Raw genomic sequence first — 22,518 nt, forward strand, 5'->3', positions numbered from 1 at the left:
AGTTAATAATTTAGTTAATTATTAATTATTATTATTAACTTCCCATAGGGTAAGTTATTGTAATCGACCAAAAATCGAAATTGAAAATTTTTACATTTCTTCACGTTTTGAAGGTTTCTGAACATTTTGGCATACCCCAGAAAAAATTGATGTATGTGTGTGTGTATGTATGTATTTGTGGATACAATTTTTCGTCTACGTTTTCGGGCGCACAGATCAACCAAATTGAATGGTTCAAAAAACTTCTACTTTTTTTACTCAAAATAATTGCTTCTTAATGTTGCCCATAATGTTTATAATCTCGTACTTAATATTAATTTTTTTTTAGTAATTATAATATCTAAATTACATTTTTCTTAATAATTATTACTTAAGTTCATATTTTAAGCGAATTAATTTATCAAATCCTGATGTTCATATGTGCACTATTCTATCTACGATCAACTAAATTAGTGCAGTAAATGGAGAGGAAAAAGGGTGTAACCTGTGAACTTTTTTACTGTGCTCCAATTAGCGTGACTTTTTGGAATATAATAAATCAATGTTAAAGAATATTAAAATACCTGAGTATAGAGTCAGGTTCCAAGTAGTTAAGTATCGAATACCAAAAGTAATAACAAAATTTGTAATAATTATTCACTTTTATTGCATTTTTCATGGATTTGTAGTAAGCGAATCTAAAGTTTAACTTCAAAAAATTTAATATTAGTGTTTTATGGCATGTGAGGTATCGATTAAAAGCTATTTTTAAATAGAATACGATTTTATAAACAAAAACATGTTATGATAAATATTACTACCCAGTAATAAATTATAATTAACCCTTTCTGCTCGGATGCCGCCGATATTAAGGAAAGGGTTAATATGGAAGAACGTGGACATTTATTTGCACTTTTAATCTATTTCTGAAGAAACGGCTTGGCCGATTGACGAGCGAAACTAATCAACGCTACTCTTTATCAAGTTTCATCAAAAGGCTTTTATATTTTTGAAATTGGTTCAGCTGTTTTTGAGAAAAATCGACAACCAAAACCGAAAGTTCTTTTTCAGGAAGTTAAAAATACAAATGATATGATGAAATACAAAAGTTAAAAGATAGTGGGAGAGCTGGGAGAAGTTTAGTGAAGAATATTTCTAAATTTTGTGGATAACCGTCGCAGTGTTTTAGATTCAATTTGTATTTTGGACAACCAGATATCTAAAAATACTTAAAAACAATAATGTAATTAAAGTCATCAAGACATGATCGGTTTGTCATTGTAATTAGAATTTAGAAATGAACCTTCATTAGAATTTTCATTATTTATCTGTATTTATCATAATTTTTATATTGCACATTTTTTATGAATACAATATTTACAGAAACTACTATTGTTGGCAATTTGTTTTTTAATTATATTATATTATATTTATCTTATCGTGATAAAAAACAATACATTTATGTATAATGTTAGTAGGATGGTTTAAATTTAAAATTCATAAATATAAATGGTAATATTCATTCTAATAGTAACTATACACAATAAAAAAATTGTTAATATTAATTAATAATACAATATGAGTGATTCTATTATAATCTATTAAAATTCAATTATTATAATTCAATTATTCTTGTGTACTGTCTTCCGGTGTCTTTTCAAGCTCGCAGGCTGGTTAAAAGCCTTATCACATTGATCGCATTCAAAATTCAATTCTTCATTATGAATAAGCATATGGTTTATATACCGACCCTCGTGAGCAAAAGATTTATCACAAATTGTACAACTATAAATATCATCATTATTGTGAACCAACAAATGCTGTGACAAATGATAGGAGCGACTGAACATTCTATCACAAATATCACATTTATAGGGCTTCACACCTGCATGTAGCAACATGTGCTGTTTTAAATGTGCAGGACGCTTGTACAATTTATTGCACAGCTCACATTCGAACGGTCGTTCTTCGTTGTGAGTCACAAAGTGTTTATGGAGGTCACTGGAATTATTAAATGTCTTATCACACTTATCACATTCATATAATCTCAATCCTGTATGAGTGTTTATATGTGATTTGATAAACTGCCTGATTGTGTGAATTTTTAGGACAGAAATCACATTTAAACTTCCGTTCACCTGTGTGAGTTGCTAAATGCTGTTGTAAATGACCTACCCGAATGAAGGCTTTGTTACATATCTCACATTTATATTTACGAGCTCCTTTGTGGAATACTTTTTGGTGTCTTAAAGCTGTTGTATGAGGAAATGCTTGGTTGCATATATCGCACACATAAGGTTTGGTGCCTGAATGGATTTTTAAGTGAGCCGATAGGGCTTTGGAGCGTTTGAAAGTGTTATTACAAGTTATGCAAGTGTAAGGTCTGTCATTACTGTGAGAGACCATGTGTTTTTTTAAATCGCAGGCCTTGGGGAAGGATTTGTCACAAATTTTGCATTTGCGTGTTTTTTGTTTTTTGGCAGGTACACGGATTATTTCTGTTACTATTTCTTGTTCTACTTTTATGTCAGACTTTTCAAATCTTTCTAAACAACCTTCGTCGTCGTCTGAATATATTTGACTATTGACAAGACTACTGTTTTCATTTTGCTTATCCGAATTTATATCATCCAATGGTTCTATTTTAATTGATTGATTATTTTGTAGTTGAGACATAATAATATTCTAATTTTTTCACATTTAAATTATTAGCTTCGAGTTAAACTTAAAATTAACAAATCAGTTGACATGATGAACTATTTATATTGGCTGTCAAAACTGTCAAACATGGCGGCAATGGCGGCCTGTTGCCAACATTGATAAATGATAATTTTAAAAATATTTTCTAGCCCAAAGGAGAAGTTTATGTTTTCATCAAAAAATCCGATTCGCTATTTTTATGTTATGTTTTCTCGACGTTTCAAACCGTTCTGAATCGAATGAGACCAAATTTGGAAAAAGTATGTGTGTGTGGGTAACAGATTTTTTGCCGCAAATCATCGCTCTCTCCAAACCGGCTGGAACGATTTCAAAAATTTAAAAGCCATCCCATGTATCTCGATGAGGACTAGCGTTTGTCAGTTTTGCGCTAGGATCGGCCGCACCGTTTCTTTGTAAATCTCAGAAAAGTGAAAAATCTTTCGTCCACGTTTTAGCCCGCAATTCTGAATCGATTTGAAAATTCAAAAACCGTTCGAAAGATGTTGGTTGGGAATCGTGCTGATTAGTTTTTGGTAAAAACCGGCCGGGCCGTCTTGTCATAAAATGTTAAAAAAAATTCGATTTTTTTTTTTTTTTGACGGTAGATACCATAGTCTTAAAGATCATACTAAAATATTACGGCCCCTACAAAAACTCGTTTAACTTTAAAAATTCGTCAAAGTTTGCAAAAATTACGATCGTTTTTTTGGCATTTGTCAAAATTAGATGTTTCGTCGACGTTTTCTCAAAAACGCCTGAACCGATTTTAAGCATTTAAAAGCCATTCGATGTATCTCAAGGAGGACTATCGTTTGTCAGTTTTGTTCCACGATCTGCCGAGCCGTTTCTTTGTAATTTGGAAGAAAGTGTTAAACTTTTTATCCACATTTGAGCTCATCTATCGAATCGATTTAAAAAAAAATTAATAACTTTTCGAAAGATATTAGTTGGGAATGATACTGATTGATTGATTGATACTGAATGATTAGTTTAAGGTAAAAATCTATCGAATCGTTTTCTTGTAATTAACATACTAATTAGTTTAATTTTAAAAATTTATCAAAGTTTGAGAAAATGAGTATTTTTTAACGCTTGTAAAAATTAAAATTAGACGATTTACTTGGTATAGCGATAGAGTACATGCTTGGTCTTAATGAATATACTTAACCATTAAAGTCCTATGGAAACTGGTTCAATTATAAAAACATTGATTTGTGAAAATTTGCTCGTTTTCAAATATATGTAATAAATCCACTCAGAATACTTTTAATCACTCATAAATTATTATTATTTTTTTATTGATTAAGTCGATTATTTATACATATCGGGAAGTTCATGTAACTTGCCTCAAGGCAAAATACCAATACCAACTAGTTAAATATATTATTGAGTATTGAGTATTATTGAATTTGTTTAATATAAACTGTTAAGTCTTGCTTTGAGTATTATAATATAAAATTTTAAATTATTCCAACTAAATTTAAATAATGGCGTTTGTTAGGTGTGGATGTACCTTTATATTCTTGTTATGTTGGTACAAGGGCGTCATTTTTGACAGCTTATAGAAGCCGAAAATACTGTGATTAACATTTATTTATATTTATTAAATATTTATATTATTTAGTGCTAACTATTAATTTATTATATACAAACTTACCATAAACCTTCTATACTGTTTTGTACGTGATTAACTCCAGGTATTGTGGTTACATTTACATCTTTGTTTACATTAATATTTAACCTGTTACTTCTTTAGTTCTAATGGAAGAAAAGTCTGAAATGACCCTGCCCAAGAGACCTCTCCCACAGAGGCTCAAATAAGTTTGGCAAATTTCTGGCCCAAAGTTATGGAAGAAATAAACAATGTAACTGCTGAAGACTTCAAACACCAATCTTTACCTTTAGCACGTATAAAGAAGATTATGAAATTAGATGACGATGTAAAAATGATTTCTGCAGAAGCACCTATGTTGTTTGCTAAAGCTGCTGAGATATTTATAAACGAGTTAACTCTACGAGCATGGACACACACAGAGGATAATAAAAGAAGGACGTTACAGCGTAGTGATATTGCAATGGCTGTTACAATAAATGATCAGTTTGATTTTTTGATAGACATAGTGCCCAGGGATGAAATTAAACCCCAAAAGCCACGTGAAGAGGGTGTATCTAGAGTTTTGACATCTGAGCAAATACAGTACTACGTACAGCTTGCGCAACAACAAAACCAAGCACAACAACAAACAGTCACACAAACAACTAATAACACCACAGAAGTTACTACTCAGAATGTAACAACAGCCGATAATGCACAAACAGCAACTTTGACAACACCTTTAACAACAAGTAACAACAGTTTAAGTAACATTCAAATTATGCAACAGATCGTATCGCCTTCTGGAGAGGTGCAACATGTTCCCATATCTGTGACACCGGCACAATTGAATATGATTCGAATGCAAATGCAGAATAACACATCACAACCGATAGTCTTACAAGCTTTGCCAAGGTCGACTGCACAGTCACAAATCTTACAAGTTGGACAGAATAATGGTGCTTCAGTGTATTTAACATCAGCAGCGAGTATATCGGAATCTAATGAGTGAATTTAATATTATCTAATGGATAATCACAACATGAATATGTATATAATTAATTTATAAGGTACTTTTAATGATGCAGATAAAATAAGCCATGATTTTGCAAATAGTTTCAAGTCTTATAATTCACCACTTGATAATATTTGCAATTATAGTGATATAAATATTTTGATTATTAGCTTTTCTTTAGCTAGGATTTTGATCAATAATTTATATAATTAATATATAAAATTTGAATTGTACATAAATTGATAAATAAATTTTAATTTATAAATAAATTAAAATTTATTTGGTTATTTCAGACTGCAAAGTCACTATATAGAAATTTTTTGTTTCTTTTTCTTAAGATTTTGAATAAAAAAAATAATTCAAACTTGTATTACTATATTTTTTACTTTAAAGACGATTCACAGCGTTATGATTTTTAATTAACAGTTTTCCTAATGTACTTTTGGACCTTCCTGTTTTGTACTACTCCCTAACTAATGGAAATGATTTGATGGGTGACCCCTAATGCTCTTCTTGAGTTTGGCACGAATCCTCTTCGAGCAAGGCCGCCGATATAGCGTCTTCGAAGGTATCGGACATTTCTGTTCTGTACTGCTCTCCAAATGTTAATTCTGAAGCAAGCTATTCTTGAATTTGGCGCGAATCCTCTTCGAGCAAGTTCTCCAATTTAGCGTTATTGAAGGTTTTAGGTCATCTAAAGCAAGTTCTTCTTGAGTTTGGCACGAATCCTCTTTGAGCAAAACCGCCAATTTAGCGTCTTCGAAGGTTTTGGGTTTTCCTATCTTGTACTACTTCCCAACGTATGCAATACTTGGGCTTGGGCTTGGGCTTGATGGTAACCCCTGATTCTGAAGCAAGCTCTTCTAGAGTTTGGCACGAATCCTCTTTGAGCAAGGCCGCCAATTTAGCGACTTCGAAGGTTTTGGACCTTCCTATTTTGTATTACTCCTCAACGCATGCAATCACTTGGAAATGGCTTGGTGGGTAACCTCTAATTCTGAAGCAAGCTCTTTTAGAGAAGCTTTGACACCAATCCCTTCGAGCAAGGCCTCCGATTTAGCGCCTGCTGAGGTTTTAGGCACAAAATTAGACATTATTACTTAACCAGAAGTATATAATGCGAAAACGAAATAACTCGTGTGTCGCAGCAGTTTGTTGACCATATGTCTGACTGACAAACAGCGAAAACTTTGTTGCACACCTAATAGTTTATGTTTTTGCCAGAAAATTATGTTTCGTTGTCGTTTCCGGTTATTTTGAATCGTGGGACAAGACCAAAACTAGAGAGTGCTGCTGACCAAATACGGATGCTGCACGAGAGAGATCAGGACAAGGATTGCAAGCGCCAAATAGGCGACAAAGGCGAGAACGCTACTGACGAACAAATTAAGTCTCGACTTGCGGAAGAGACTACTCTTCTTTTATCTATGAGACTGATAAAGTGTGTTTGGAGAATATCACTGCAGCTGGATCGGAGACATGGACTCTAAGCAAGGCCGACAAGAACTATCTGGAGGGTTTTGAAATGTGGTGATGGGGCGAATGGAGAAAATAAAGTGGACTGAAAAGACAACAATAAATAAAGAAGTCCTGAGAAGAGTGGGCGAAGAAAGGACTCTACTGAGGACGATCCTGAAAAGAAAAGGAAACTGGATTGGACCCTACCTGCTAAAAAAGAGAGAGATCAGGACAAGGATTACAAGCGCCAAGGCGGCGTTGACGAAGAAGAGAACGCTACTGACGAGCCAGTAGCTGATCTTCGACTTGTGTAAAAGACTGATAAAGTGCGTTTGGAGCATATCACTGGAGCTGGATCGGAGACATGGACTTTAAGAAAGGCCGACAAGAACTAGCTCGAGTGTTTTAAAATGTGGTGCTGGAGAGAATGGAGAAAATAAAGTGGACTGACAAGACAACAATAAATACAGAAGTCCTGAGAAGAGTGGGCAAAAAACTCAATCAGCAAAAAAGTGCCTCCTACACGACGTCGTCAAAGGCAAAATAGAAGCACAGAAAGGATTGGGAAGAAAAAGAGTGCAGATGATTGAACTGAAAGCCGAAGCGCAGGATCAGAAAGCATGGAAGCAGAAGTTTGGAAAGGAAAATACATAAAAAAAAATGTGTAAAAAGAGGAGGAAAAATATAGTGTTAATGGTGTATTAACAATTAAAATATAGTGATACATGATGAAGGGATAGGGAATCATTTATTTGTGGTGGCTCTCACACCATGGACCTGCGCAGACTACTATTTATTATTATTATTACAACTAGTTTTTATAGTATCTTATATGGGTAAAAACAAATACTATTAACAAATACCAGCACTTTATTCATTATATAACAATTCACAGTAAAAAAATATAAATGGTATAAAAATATATTATTTTAATAATTTATTAATTATATTTCATTATTGAATCAAACTTCTAATAATATTAAAATTAAAATTTTATGTTTTAATAGTACACATAAACCATGATCCAGTTGTCATGGCAACGCTATGTTATGCTTGTTTCTTAGTAGTGAAACTGTGAAAATGGCTATCTATTTTCTATAGATAGACATTTTTACAGTTTTCACTACCAAAAAAACAAACTTAGGGTAGTGTTGCCATGACAACTCTTTGTTATGGCAGAATTGCCCCATAAATTTCAACATTCAAATGTAGTGATTAAATTCTGTTTATTGAGTCTTATTGATCTTTCGTGATTGAGTAAACTTGTTCTTGAAACCTAAAAAACATTTATAAATTAAAAATGTAAAACAAATACTAAAGAAATATGTTTTAATATTATATTAACAAAGATGACAAATGAAGAAGTCTTGAGAAAAGTTGGCGAAAAAAGGACTCTACTGGATCCTGAAAAGAAAAGAAAACTGGATCGGAACTCTTCTGCAAAAAGAATGCCTCCTACACAATGTCATTGAAAACAAAATAGAAGGACTGAAAGAATTGGAAGAAGAAGAATGCAGATGGTTGATGATTTTTGTGAGAAGAGGAAATACAGAGAACTGAAAGCCGCTGCACAGGACCAAGAAGCATGGAAGCACAAGTTTGGAAAAGAAAATCCATGAAAACAAATATAAAGTGATTAATGATCATTACTGATCATTGATTTTGTTGTGCTCTCATACTATGGACCTGCCTTCAGGCGGACTTCTATTTATTATAATTAAATTTATCATCTATTACATTACCTATTTTAATAAACTCCCAGCTTCTTCATCCAACATCCAAACAGCCCCGCCAACCGGCTTAACCATTCCTGCTGGAAAATCTTCTCCATCCTTTACAATCCTCTTAACCGTTTCAGCTTTTCCCTTGCCGGCTACCACAAAAATACAACTCCTAGCATTATTTATTACATCATAAGTAAGTGTTATCCTTTGTGGGGGCATTTTAGGTGAATCATCAATCCCTACAACCCACTTATTGGTAACAGATAGTGCTGGATGTCCTGGGAACAACGAGCAGGTGTGTCCATCCGGTCCAAGACCCAGAAGTAATAGATCGATTTTGGGGAGTGGATCGTTGGGGAAGAGTTGTTTTAATTTGTTGCTGTAAGAGTCTGCACATGATGATGGTGGTAAGTTTGGGTCGATTGTGAGGAATTGTGAGGGTGTGATTTGGATCTTGGTGAAGAGTTTGGATTTGTATTGGCCAGCGGTTGATTCTTTATCGTTTTCTGGGACTATGCGCTCATCACATAATATAAATAGCCATTTTGTCCAATCTGTGTTTATACCAGGCAAACCTGCTGCTAGAAAGTCTATTAAGGAGCCTCCTGATAGGCCAATTGTGAATCTGCTTCGTTCTTTAATTGCTTGGTTGGATAGTTGCTCGATTTTGTTGCACAAAGACTTGATCAGATCATTTTGATCTTTGGATGTTATTATGTTACCAGCCATGATGGTAAGAAATAGACTAAAATGTAATTTTAAAATGATCTTGAAAATTTGTTAACCTTACTTTGACATTTGATATCTTATCTCTAGCACAAATTGATAATGTCGTTTTATTTTGTTGCTATCAACAAATTTATATAAAAAATACTAATATAATTCGTATACTATCAGTTACCTTTATTTTTTTCCTAAATAAATATATATTTATTTGTGAATTTATTTGGTTTTTGAAGTCTTTTAATGGCAAAGACACCTATTGTACATTTTTTGAACATATTTAGTTGAGAAATAAACCATGCCGCAAAAAAACAAATATGAATATTATTTATTTATTTATTCATACATAATAAAATATTTTATTATTTGTCTACGACCAATGTCGTAGAGTGTCTGAAAATGTCGTAGACCTAGGTCGTAGAGTGTCTGAAAATGTCGTAGACCCCGTAGACCTAGGTCGTAGAGTGTCTGAAAATGTCGTAGAGTGTCTGAAAATGTTGTAGACTGAGGTCGTGAGTGTCTGAAAATGTCTTAGACCTAGGTCGTAGAGTGTCTGAAAATGTCGTAGACTGAGGTCGTGAATGTCTGAAAATGTCGTAGACCTAGGTCGTAGAGTGTCTGAAAATGTCGTAGACCCCGTAGACCTAGGTCGTAGAGTGTCTGAAAATGTCGTAGACCAATGTCGTAGAGTGTCTGAAAATGTCGTAGAATTAGGTCATAGAGTGTCTGAAAATGTCGTAGACCTAGGTCGTAGAGTGTCTGAAAATGTCGTAGACCTAGGTGGTAGAGTCTCTGAAAATGTCTTAGTCCTAGGTCGGAGAGTGTCTGAAAATGTCGTAGATCTAGGTCCTAGGTGGTAGTATCTGTAAATGCCGTAGCGCATCTGAAAATATTGTAGAGTGTCTAAAATTGTCGTAGAATGTCTGAAAATGCTGTAGGTTGTCTGGAAATATTTGTTTGCGTTGCTTTTTCGAACATATTTAGTTGCGAAAGAACCGTACCACCAAAAAACATAAATATGAATATTATTTATTTATTTATTTATGCATAATAAAATCTTTTTTGAATTGCCTACGACAAATGTCGTACAGTGTCTGAAAATGTCGTAGACCTAGATCGTAGTGTCTGAAAATGTCGTAGACCTAGGTTATAGAGTGTCTGAAAATGTCGTACTGTGTTCGAAAATGTCGTAGAGTATTTGAAAATGTTGTAGAGTGTCTGAAAATATTGTACAATGTCTAAAATTGTCGTAGAATGTCTGAAAATCCTGTAGTTTATCTGGATATGTTTTTTCACGTTGTTTTTTTTTAAACATATTTGGTTGAGAAATAAACCTTGCCGCAATAATATGAATATTATTTATTCATACATAATAAAATATTTTATTAATTGTCTACGACCAATGTCGTAGAGTGTCTGAAAATATCGTAGATCTAGGTCGTAAAGTGTCTGAAAATGTCGTAGAGTATTTGAAAATGTTGTAGTGTCTGAAAATGTTGTAGAGTGTCTAAAATTGTCATAGAATGTCTGAAAATGCTGTAGGGTATCTGGAAATATTTGTTCACATCGATTTTTTGAAAATATTTAGCTGCGAAATAAACCATATTGCCAAAAAACATAAATAAATATTATTTAATTATTTATTCATATATAATAAAATATTTTATTAATTGTCTACGACCAATGTCGTAGTGTGTCTGAAAATGTAGACCTAGCACGTAGAGTGTCTGAAAATGTCGTAGACCTAGGTCGTAGAGTGTCTGAAAATGTCGTAGAGTGTTTGAAAATGTCGTAGAGTATTTGAAAATGTTGTAGTGTCTGAAAATGTTGTAGAGTGTCTAAAATTGTCATAGAATGTCTGAAAATGCTGTAGGGTATCTGGAAATATTTGTTCACATCGATTTTTTGAAAATATTTAGCTGCGAAATAAACCATATTGCCAAAAAACATAAATAAATATTATTTAATTATTTATTCATATATAATAAAATATTTTATTAATTGTCTACGACCAATGTCGTAGTGTGTCTGAAAATGTAGACCTAGCACGTAGAGTGTCTGAAAATGTCGTAGACCTAGGTCGTAGAGTGTCTGAAAATGTCGTAGAGTGTTTGAAAATGTCGTAGAGTATTTGAAAATGTTGTAGAGTGTCTGAAAGTATTATAGAGTGTCTAAAATTGTCGTAGAATGTCTGAAAATGCTGTAGGTTGGCTGTAAATATTTGTTCTCGTTGTTTTTTTTTTCGAACATATTATTTAGTTGCGAAAGAAACCAGACCATCAAAAAACATAATGAAATATTTGAAGCTATTGAAGAAAGATGCAAACTTTACAAAGGCTCTTAATGTATATTTAAGAGTTGTTGAATCAAAAACTTCCCAAGATTTTAAAACATGTTTCATGTGTCTGAATATAAACCTTTTGCATTATTGCAGCCAATCAAACCCCAAAACAGATTTATTAATAAACTATCTATTAAAATCTAGAAGTAATTTGAGTTTGGATTTAATTTATCTCTGCAAAACGCACAAAGATTATCTCCAGCTGGTACTTTATCAGGCAGTTCAGAAAACGAAAGTTATGATTAAAATATTTCATCTGGTGCACCTGTTATCATCAACTCACCTTCATCACAGCCCATTAATTTAAGCAAAGGCAGGAAAAGAAGAAAAAAATAATTTTATTTGGATGCATGCGTATTTTTGTTTTTGTTTAAGATTTTATTGTTGAACTAATAAAATATTGTTGAACTAATTTTAAAATATTCAATGTACAAACTTATTTGTATAAAGTACTGTGTTTATTTAAAATATGAATTTTCAAATATATATTTATTTTTATAAAAAATTATCTGCATTTAACTGAGTGGTATCCAACCTTACCTCATAGCAGTGGTCGGGGACCGGGGTAAATTACCCCAAATGGGGTAAAAATGAATTTTTTGGGGGTAAAATTATATATTTTTGATTGATATTTATATTATTTGCTACGTATTTGTCTGTATGGGGGTAGTCTCCCTTCGCCATGGGGGTAGTATCATCTTAGATAAAAATATTTTAGGGTAATGATTAAAAAAGTTCCCTGGCCACCCCTCTTTGGAGAAATAATCATTTTGTTTTTGAATTTTTTTTTTATTATCTCAATTTTGTTTTGTACATCGAAAATAATTCGGATTTCAATTTTAATTAAACACTTATAAAATTTAAATAAATAATTCTAATTTTGCAATTCAGTTTATTCAATTCTTATGAATATTATACAATGTTACAGTATTTATAATAGTCTATTCAAAAACATTTAATATTCCTCGTATATTTCGTTACGGTGCGGGAAGTTCCGGAAATTTGATTTAAGGCACGATGCCATACACCACTAGTTATACATTGAGTCGATTATTTACAGGTAATGGAATTTTTTGCAACAAGTAAATGGCAAAATGCCACATAAACATAGTTAATGAATTAAAAAGCATTCTATTTATACTCTTCTTTTATCTTTGAATGTATATTTTGAATTTCAAATGTGAAACCATCTCTTCTTTTATCTATGTATTTATATTTCAAATTCAAATTTATTATTATTTCAAATTTAAATTTCTAACAGTCGTTATCCACTCTTTATACAACATCTATGCTTTACCCTAGAGTGTCCAATCCCATATAAAAATCATCGCTTTATGGCGTGTAGTGCTCGAATTCTTTCTTCATAACTTCCTTTTGTAAATTCAACATGTCGGTAGGTGTTTCTATTAAAATAATCCGCATCTTTAATCATCTGCTACTGAAATATATATTTTTTAAAACCACACGTGCTATAAGATAAAACTAAACATATATTTTCCAACTTTTCGTGTACTTTTAAAATTTCTGTGTTAATACTTAGGTTATGTCAAGTTAAACATGGCACTTTGGAATCAATCAATTAAATAATTGTTGGTTTACGTGGTAAGTGTGTTATTATAATAGTTTTTTGTTTCTTCAGCCTGCCGTGGCACCGAAAGCTGTTAAGCCTAAGGAAAAAAAGGCTCCAAAGGATGCCTCCAAAAATCCTATGAGGGACCTTCACATTAGGAAGTTGTGCCTTAATATTTGTGTGGGAGAATCTGGTGACAGGCTCACTCGTGCAGCAAAGGTAAAGGAATAATAAAATTATTAAATTAACTAAGGGAATTTAACATTTCTATGTAAAGATCGTATGTGGATTCATCTGCAAGGGGGCCACGAAAACACTGCATGCTTTTGGTGACTTTTGTGTAAAATTTTGGTATAAATCTATCAACTATGTGCTGGTAGAAGTTCAACATATAAAATACAGCTATTTATTTATAAACTTGCTAATCCTACATACAAGCATTATTTTTGTTAGCCAATTTTTAAAATAATCATTCAAGGGCTTCATCATTTTTACAGCAATTCCTTCTCGAATTGCTCAATCTATTGTCACCAAAATTTTGCAGTTTATGTTAAATAAGTGTATGAAGCATCCATAACTTTATATGAACTCCTTAGATTATTAATCGAATTTTCTACAAGAATCCCTCTGCACAGAGGAAAGTGTCTTCGGCCTTAGTCTTTTAAGGCTGAATGAGCACCTACCTGAAACATTATTAGTGAATAATACAGTATGTTACTGTATATTTTTTCTACTTAGCACATTTAATTAAGGTGACAACGATCCATAATTGTCGTCTCAGTCAATGTGCCAGATAAAGCACTCTTTATTTGCAACCCTGGCTTACGATAATTACTATGCCAGTTACTAAATGAGAGTAACATTTAAACCACAAGATCACCCATATGATTTTGTATCATTTAGTTCTTATTATTAATGTGTTGTTTCTTTTATCCAGGTGTTGGAACAGTTAACAGGTCAACAGCCTGTTTTCTCAAAAGCTCGTTATACCGTCAGATCTTTCGGTATCCGTCGTAATGAAAAAATTGCTGTCCATTGTACAGTCCGTGGAGCTAAGGCCGAAGAAATTTTGGAACGAGGTCTTAAAGTAAGTTAATAGTCCTAATAAAATATTAGTTCTCAATAAAATATTAGTAGTACTAATAGACTTAAATAAAATGTCTAATAAGCTCTGGTTTTCTGAGATTTTTTGTAATACAATTTTTTTTTGAGGTCTTAAGGTAAGATAATAGACCCCAATTTCATTAATAGTCAATAGTACTAATAGCCTTAAATAAAATATCTAATGAGCTCTCAGCTCTTCTGAGATTCTTTGTAAATTTGTTTTGTTGCAATACAAATACTAATTTTTTTTTTTGAACAAAGTAATAGACCGCTACTTTATTATCAATAAAATATTAATAGTATTAATAGACTTAAATAAAATATGTAATAAGCCTTGGTTTTGGAGATTTTTGTAAATTTGTTTTGCTGTAATACATTTTTTTTTGGTACAAGGACTTAATCTAAGATAATAGACTCAACTTTATTAATAATCATTAAAATACTAATAGTACTAATAGACTTTATTAAAATTTTAATAACTCTCAGTTTTTCTTAGATTTTTTTGTAATTTGTTTTGCTGTGATACATTTTTTTTTTTTGGAACAATATCTTAAAGTAAGATAATAGACCCATTAGTCATTAAAATACTAATAGTACTAATGGACTTAAAATATTTAATGAGCGATGGTTTTCCCAGTTTTTTTTTCTAAATTTCTTGTACAATTATTTTTAATGTTCTTAGGTAAGATGAAGACCCCTATTTTAAAATAGTCAATAAACAATATTAGTAATAAAATACTATATTATTTTATAGACCTAAATAATTTATCTAATATACTCTGTTATTCTGAGATTTTTTATAAATTTGTTTTGTTGTAATACAAATATTATTTTTTTTCTGAATGAGGTCTTAAACTAAATTAATAGACCCAAATAGTAAATAAAATACTAATAGTACTAATAGGCTCAAATAAAATATTTAATGAACTCTCATTTTTCTGATATTTTTTGTAAATTTGTTTTGTAATACAAATATTTCTTTTTTTTTTAACTAGGTCTTAAATTGACCCAATAGTCAATAAAATACTAATAGTACTAATAGACTTAATTAAAATATTTAATAAACTCTTTTTTTGAGATTAGCAAATTTGTATTTGCTGTAATTCAATTACCTTTTTTTCCTTCTAGGTACGAGAATATGAGTTGAGGCGAGACAACTTCTCTGGAACTGGAAACTTTGGTTTCGGTATTCAAGAACACATCGATCTTGGAATTAAATACGATCCATCCATTGGTATTTATGGTTTGGACTTCTACGTTGTACTCGGACGACCAGGTAAAGAAATAACTGAATTTTATTATATATGTATACATAAGGGTGGTTCTTAATATGGGTATTTTCAAATTTTTTTGGTCTCAATCTTCCAAAATGACTAAAAACTTTCTCTGAAAGTTTTAGGTTTTAATATTAACTTTAAAATAGTCTGCACCCCAATCAAAGTTTTTTATGGAATTAACTTGGGTAAAATTCCATTTGTTTTGTAATATTTTACACTTAGCGACAAGTGAATCAAAATTTTGAGAATAATTAATTTGTAATTTTGAAAAATTACAACAAAAATTACTCATTTTTTATAAAATAAGTATTTTGGATAGGACTATCTCAATGTTAATATTAAAACTTCAAACGTTTAAAGAATTTATCAATTTGGAAGCATTTGAGACCCTGGGAGCAAAAAAATCAAATATCCATATTAAGGACCACCCTAATATATATGTAATTTTCTAGTGTATGTTTTCGAGATTATTATTTAAATCTTTATTATGATTTTTAAATTTAACTAAACCCTATATCTTTTTTCACAAAATTTTTTTTTTTACAATTGTTTTTTTTTTCATGTTTTGAGATATGGGATGTGCCCCAATGTAACTATTAAATAGCTTTTTTAATTTTCTTTATACATTTATATACTTAAAATAAAAATAGAAACAATTCACTTTTTATTTTACTCAATGTTTTTCAATTCAAACACTCAACAAAATGTCAATACACAATGAATATTACATAGTTTGTCTAAAAAGTGTACATTTTATTTATATGTATGATTCTATTCTATTGTTTGTCTGTTTATCATCTTTAATCCTACGTCAATATAAATTTTGTTTGAAAGATTTATGAAATGAAAAATTGTAAGAATCATGTAATTTTTTTTACTTTTCTTAAATTTATTGCATTTTGATTTTTTTTTCTAAAAATCAATGAAAATAAATTGTTTGCATTTTAACAGTATTTAGTAGCATTTTGTCTGAAAACTACATTGTAACATAGCCTTGCCATAACATTGGTCTATTTTACCGCATAATTGGCTCATTAATTTTATAGTTCAATAACAATCTAAATACTTAATTTTATCTTAATAGTTTCTAAAAAAGGGGACAATTTTCATATTCCCAAATTGTTAAATAAAAAATTGAAAAATTGTATAATTTTTGAAAGGCTTTACTTAAAAATGAAACAATGTTTATTATATAAAATCTATATTTATAATTATTTATATAATTGTTATAAACTTTTAGGGTACTATTTCTAGTTGCACATTTAATTAGGACACTATTATAATTCTTTATTCTGTCCCAGTCAATGTGCGATAGCAAATTCTTTCTATTGCAACCCATCTTCACGCTTTTTTACTGAAGGTGCTACTAAATGAAAGATACAATTTAAATAATAAACTTAAACTTATTATTTGTTACATCAAACATTCTATTTCTTTATACATTTTTCATAATCTTTTTTTTCTATTTTAGGTTTCAATGTTGCCCACAGAAGGCGCAAGACTGGCAAAGTTGGTTTCCAACACCGTTTGACGAAAGAAGATGCTATGAAATGGTTCCAACAGAAATATGATGGTATAATTCTTAATAGTAAGAAGTGAGAAGGATCATTTTTCTGTAATAAAATTATATTTAAAATCTAAAAGGCGTTTTTCGTTTGTGGATACAATTTTTCAGGTTAAGTAATTGAAAGCTTATTTGAACATTTTAGTTAATGAAAGTTCACCATTTGTTAACTAAAATGTTTGACAATTGTCAACTGGAATGTTCAATATTTTAGTTAATAAATCTTTGACATTTTAGCTAATGAATGTTTAACATTTTAGCTGATACATGTTCAACATTTGTTAACTGTGAAATGTTTGACATTTGTTAACTGGAATGTTTGACATTAACTGAAATATTTGACATTTTAGTTAACTGGAATGTTCAACATTTGTTAACCGAAATGTTTAATTATTAGTGTTGGACACTTTAGTTAATAAATGTTTCAGTTATGAAAATTGAAACACAGTTTAGTCATTATAGTAAGTTTACCTCAGATTTTGAGATACCCAGCTGTAAGTCTGTAAATACTTGTTTATTGACACCCTAAAGTTGTCTCAAAATCTACATATGGTAGTGTCAATACCAATGACTGGACTATTTGATTCTCATTTACTAGGAGAATTTGCATTCAGAAAGTTTTAAATACCAATCTTATTTTGAAAGTCATTGGTATTGATATTGGCAAGAATTGATTTTTTAAAGATTTAGCCATTTTACCTTAAGGCAGTGGCTTCCAACCTTCTCATACTACATCCCTCCCTCCTTATAAAAAAATATTGTGCCTCTCTTGATTTTTTTTAACAATTTTATTTCATAAATACTCAACTGATATTAAAAATAATTAAGACTAAAAATTAATGTACAATATTATGTAAGATATAATTTTTATATCATTTTAAATATTTTGATTTATTTTTGAAAATAGTATTTTGAAAACAGCTGTACACTCCCCTTGTAACAGCAATGCCTCCTCACCCTTTAGACAAGTTGAATAAATTTCGTCTGTGTGTAAATTGTATGTAATTGTTTAATTTTGGACCCCCCCTTGGTGATACGTCGTGATATTTAGAATTACCCTCCCTTCCCCATCATCAAACTTCACATGTATTTTTAATTATGTAAAATTTTACAAACGATATCGCCAATAACCACCTGATCGTTTTTTTTGGGATCTTTGAACCTCCCCTTGGTGATACGCCGTGGTATTTGGAATTACCACTCCCCCTTCCCCATAATCAAACTTCACATGTATATTTAATTATGTAAAATTTTACAAACGATTTTGCGAAAGAAACTTTTGTCTTTTGTAGAAAATTTAGGTAAAAAATAAATACACGTGACATCTTACTAGATAGACCCTCCTTCTTCCACGTGATTTTTTTTGTCAAACCCCCCTCTTTTCCTAAAAGCCACACGTGCTTAATGGACGCTTCCTAATGTTTTTTAAAAGTATAAATACCTTGTGATTTTATGAGAAGACATCAATATTAGTGTTTGTAGTTACAATGGACATATGCATGTATAAAATGCTAAAGTTGCAACATTTTTGGACAATGATCTCTGCACTAAAGGTAAATATTTACTTTGTACTTACAACTAAAATGAAAAGTTAGGTAATTTTTCAAGAAAAGTAAAAATATTTTGTAATTTTATGATATTAATTTTAGTATTTGTAGTTACAATGGACATATGAATGTATAAAATACCAAAGTTGCAACATTCTTGGACAATGATTTCTGCACTAAAGGTAAATATTTACTTTGTTCTTACAAATTATGTAACTAAAATGTAAAATGAGGCAGATTTTCAAGAAAAGTCTAAAATATTTTGTAATTTTATGAGAAGATATTAATTTTAGTGTTTGCAGTGGACATATGAATGTATAAAATGCCAAAGTTTCAACATTCTTGGACAATGCCTTGTGCACTATAGGTAAATATTTACTTTGTACTTACAACTAAAATGAAAAGAGAGGTAATTTTTCAAGAAAAGTAAATATTTTATATTTTTATGATATTAATTTTAGTATTCTTGGACAATGCCTTGTGCACTAAAGGTAAATATTTACTTTGTACTTGCAAATTATGTAACTAAAATGAATAACGTGGTAGATTTTCAAAAAAAGTCTAAATATGTATTATTGTAATTTCGTAATCGTAAATTACTAAAAGCCAGTTAAAATATGGTACCAAATTATAAAAATTATAGGCAACATTATTAAAACAATTATTTTGGGTAGAAAAATCCAAGGTGATATTGTACCTTTACCACGAATGCTATATATTAATTGTTTCTGAATTTGTTATCCCTTTTAAAAGACTTCAATTTTCAACACATGTGTCTTATGCTATGACCATAAATCACAAATGCAGACGATGATTTTTTGTGTGTTAAATTTGAAAAATCAATGTTTCAGTCGTGAATAAACAAAAAATCATTTATTTACACATTCACATCTACAGGTATGACTGAAAAATTTTGTAACCCTTGCCATTAAAATAAATTGAGCTATTGGAAATAAATTTGCAGTATGTAATTTTTAAAATACAATTTTATTGAACATATTTTAATATTTGTTAAAGGGATAATTAAAGAGTTAACTGTGGGAATTGCTCATGAGAATAATCTTTTTATTTGAAACAGTTCTATTTTCAACATCACTTATATATTGGTGTAAATAGTAATTCGAAAAACAATAATGATTATTTTTAACTGAACGGTATAAATATTAGTATAGGATATCAAAAAAAACGTATAGATGTGGGCAGTGGCGTCGGAACCAAATTTTTGATGGGTGGGCTCGTTTTTTTTTTGATGGACAGCCAGTGGGTTCGTTTTTTTTAGAGATATTAGCCCATATAATTTTTTGAAATTGATGGGTGGGCTCAAGCCACACGGTTCCGACGCCACTGGATGTGGGTACAGGACAATGTCTGTCGGGTCATCTAGTATATATTTTTTTGATTAAGCTTGTTATTTCCACATATTGGAAAGTTTACGCAACCGATATTCTAAAAATGTATTTTATTTAAGTCTGGACGTGTAAACTGCAATCGGTAGCTCCCAACGAAACACCACAGAACGTGCATATTATAACTTTGTATTCATTTTAACTCGCGCCGCAGAGTACTGCCTTTAATTTACAATGCCGGAATTTTTCAGTTTATAATTATATATATATACTAGATGACTGAAAAGGGTATTGTTAAATACCCAATTTTTGGAGTCTCATATCCTTTACAAGGTAGAGACCAATAATCATATCAGTACATACAATAGTACATACAACAGACAATATATTGTCTAGGGCATAAATAAACATAAAGTCTAGGTCTAGGATTTGTATTTGGCAGATCATAAAAAATAAAAATGACTGCTAAATATCAAATAGTAAAGTTCGAACTTGTACTGAAAAGTTTACGCAATTTGTCCTAAATAATATACCCTTTATACTTAGTAATTTAAAATTCGAGTCTAATGAAGTTTTACTTCAAAAATTTCAGATTGTGTTTTTGTGACATATGGGGTATCGTTTAAAAGGTCTTTTCGAATAGAATACGAATACTAAAACAATTTTGAATATTATACTTCTAACACTATAATAGCAACTCCAGTGTACTTGAAATAAACATAAATCATAAATAATTATATATTGATTAATTAATTAATAATTAATTAATAATTGATTAAGCCTGTTATTTCCACATACTGGATAGTTTACGCAACTCGTGTTCTAAAAATGTATTTCATTTAAGTCTGGACGTAAACTGCAATCAGTAGCTCCCAACGAAACACCACAGAACGTGCATATTAACTTAATATTCATCTTAACTCGCGCCGCAGAGTACTGCCTTTAATTTACTTAATGCCGGAATTTTTCAGTTTATAATTATATATATGTATATATATAAATGCTAGATGTCAGGGTATGCTTAAATACCCATTTTTTGGAGTCTCATATCCTTTACAAGGTAGAGACCAATAATCATATTAGTACATATTTTAGGGCATAAATAAACATAAATTCTAGGTCTAGGATTTGTATTTGGCAGATCATAAAAAAATAAAAATGACTGCTAAATATCAAATAGTAAAGTTCGAACTTGTACTGGAAAGTTTACGCAATTTGTCCTAAATAATATACCCTTTATACTCAGTAATTTAAAATTTAAGTCTAATGAAGTTTTACTTCAAAAATTTCAGATTGTGTTTTTGTGGCATATGGGGTATCGTTTAAAAGGTCTTTTCGAATAGAATACGAATACTAAAACAATTTTGAATATCGGTCTTTTTTTAAATAATCTCTAATAGTTACTTCTAACACTATAATAGCAACTCAGTATACTTATAATTCACTCATCAATGATTATATAAAGACATCAGTTTTAGTGTTCGTAGTTATAATGGACATATGAATGTATAAAATGCTAAAATTGCAACATTTTTGGGCAATACTTTGTGCACTAATGGTAAATATTTACTTTGTACTTTTAAAGTTTAACGGATTTTATACAAATATTAAACGGCTTATTGATTTGTCTAATTAATAATTACATTAAAATGGTAATTTTACATATTTATTTTTTGCGATTAAATAAACTTATAATTAATCATAAACTAATTGCCAATCATAGTTTCAAAGTTTTGGACACAAAAAACGGATTGCTTAACGGATTTTATACAAATATTGAACCGTTTATTATAAAAATATATTAAATATAATCAGTTTATAATATTTTATATCAAAATATAATATTTTTGTGTTATTATTTCGATAATTGAATGTAATAAATTTAATTTATATCGACATACATTTCAGAAAATAATGATTTAAAATAGATAAAGTAAATTAATTGACAACTTAGTTAATAATAATATAATAAATATTATTAACTTCCTGTAGGGTAAGTTATTGTAATGGGCCGAAAATCGAAATTGAAATTTTTTACATTTCTCGACGTTTTGAAGGTTTCTGAACATTTTGGCATACCTATACATGGATGTGTGTGTGTGTGTATGTATGTATGGATATAAATTTCCAGTCACGTTTTCGGGCGCACGGATCAACCGATTTGAATGGTTCAGAAAACATTCGATTCCTATTGATAGGGAGATGTGCTAATTAGTTTTTGGCAAAGGCAGGTCCAGCAGTTACGGAGATAAAGAGCAAAGAGTGCAGAAAATAGAAATCGAGTTTTTGAGAGAACGGAGCATTCGATTTGAATGATATAAAAAACATTTAATTAGTAATGATTGGGAGAAGTGTTTATTAGTTTTTGGCAAAGGCGGGCCCCAGTTATTTGTTTTTTAAGTGTTTAAAATGGCAGTTTTTGAGAGAACTAAGCGTCCAATTTAAATGATTCAAAGAACTTTCTGCTTGTCTTAACAAAATAATTGATTTTGGAAAAAAAAATTTTTTTGTTTCAACTTTTTTTTTCGAATTCAGATTTTATTTTTAATTCTGACTATAGTTCTAATATACTTTAA

The 22,518-nt window shown here is 30.5% G+C and overlaps 3 protein-coding genes and 1 pseudogene across 3 annotated transcripts; 2 read left to right on the top strand and 2 right to left on the bottom strand.

The window, feature by feature from the left end:
* Window positions 1-2,016: 2,016 nt before the first annotated feature.
* Window positions 2,017-2,721, bottom strand: LOC113362982 (zinc finger protein 233-like). The gene has a single exon (XM_026605474.1). It carries the CDS (start codon window positions 2,653-2,655, stop codon window positions 2,017-2,019), a length of 639 nt encoding a protein of 212 aa, XP_026461259.1. The 5' UTR covers window positions 2,656-2,721.
* A 1,741-nt stretch (window positions 2,722-4,462) lies between these two features.
* LOC113363218 lies at window positions 4,463-5,370 on the top strand (annotated as a pseudogene).
* Window positions 5,371-7,929: 2,559 nt separating this feature from the next.
* On the bottom strand, window positions 7,930-9,378 carry LOC113363436 (6-phosphogluconolactonase-like). Its single transcript, XM_026605940.1, has 2 exons — window positions 8,489-9,378; window positions 7,930-8,022 (listed from the first exon to the last, which is right to left on the bottom strand). Exon 1 carries the CDS (start codon window positions 9,197-9,199, stop codon window positions 8,489-8,491), a length of 711 nt encoding a protein of 236 aa, XP_026461725.1. The 5' UTR covers window positions 9,200-9,378; the 3' UTR covers window positions 7,930-8,022.
* A 3,488-nt stretch (window positions 9,379-12,866) lies between these two features.
* On the top strand, window positions 12,867-17,128 carry LOC113364097 (60S ribosomal protein L11). The gene is made up of 5 exons (XM_026606566.1): window positions 12,867-12,927; window positions 13,174-13,323; window positions 14,042-14,191; window positions 15,337-15,484; window positions 16,957-17,128. Exons 1-5 carry the CDS (start codon window positions 12,922-12,924, stop codon window positions 17,082-17,084), a joined length of 582 nt encoding a protein of 193 aa, XP_026462351.1. The 5' UTR covers window positions 12,867-12,921; the 3' UTR covers window positions 17,085-17,128.
* Window positions 17,129-22,518: the final 5,390 nt, after the last annotated feature.

This window comes from Ctenocephalides felis, unplaced genomic scaffold (genome assembly GCF_003426905.1).
Source record: "Ctenocephalides felis isolate EL2017-DRISC unplaced genomic scaffold, ASM342690v1 CF-g0.4_SCAFFOLD_00845, whole genome shotgun sequence".
Lineage (NCBI taxonomy): Eukaryota > Metazoa > Arthropoda > Insecta > Siphonaptera > Pulicidae > Ctenocephalides > Ctenocephalides felis.

Excerpts from the sequence above, each read along its gene's own strand:
- LOC113362982 (XM_026605474.1), bottom strand. The coding sequence starts at position 2,655 with ATGTCTCAACTACAAAATAATCAATCAATTAAAATAGAACCATTGGAT.
- LOC113363436 (XM_026605940.1), bottom strand. The coding sequence starts at position 9,199 with ATGGCTGGTAACATAATAACATCCAAAGATCAAAATGATCTGATCAAG.
- LOC113364097 (XM_026606566.1), top strand. Across the intron at positions 14,192-15,336 it reads TTTTGGAACGAGGTCTTAAA|GTACGAGAATATGAGTTGAG; the intron begins GTAAGTTAATAG and ends TTTTCCTTCTAG. Across the intron at positions 15,485-16,956 it reads CGTTGTACTCGGACGACCAG|GTTTCAATGTTGCCCACAGA; the intron begins GTAAAGAAATAA and ends TTTCTATTTTAG.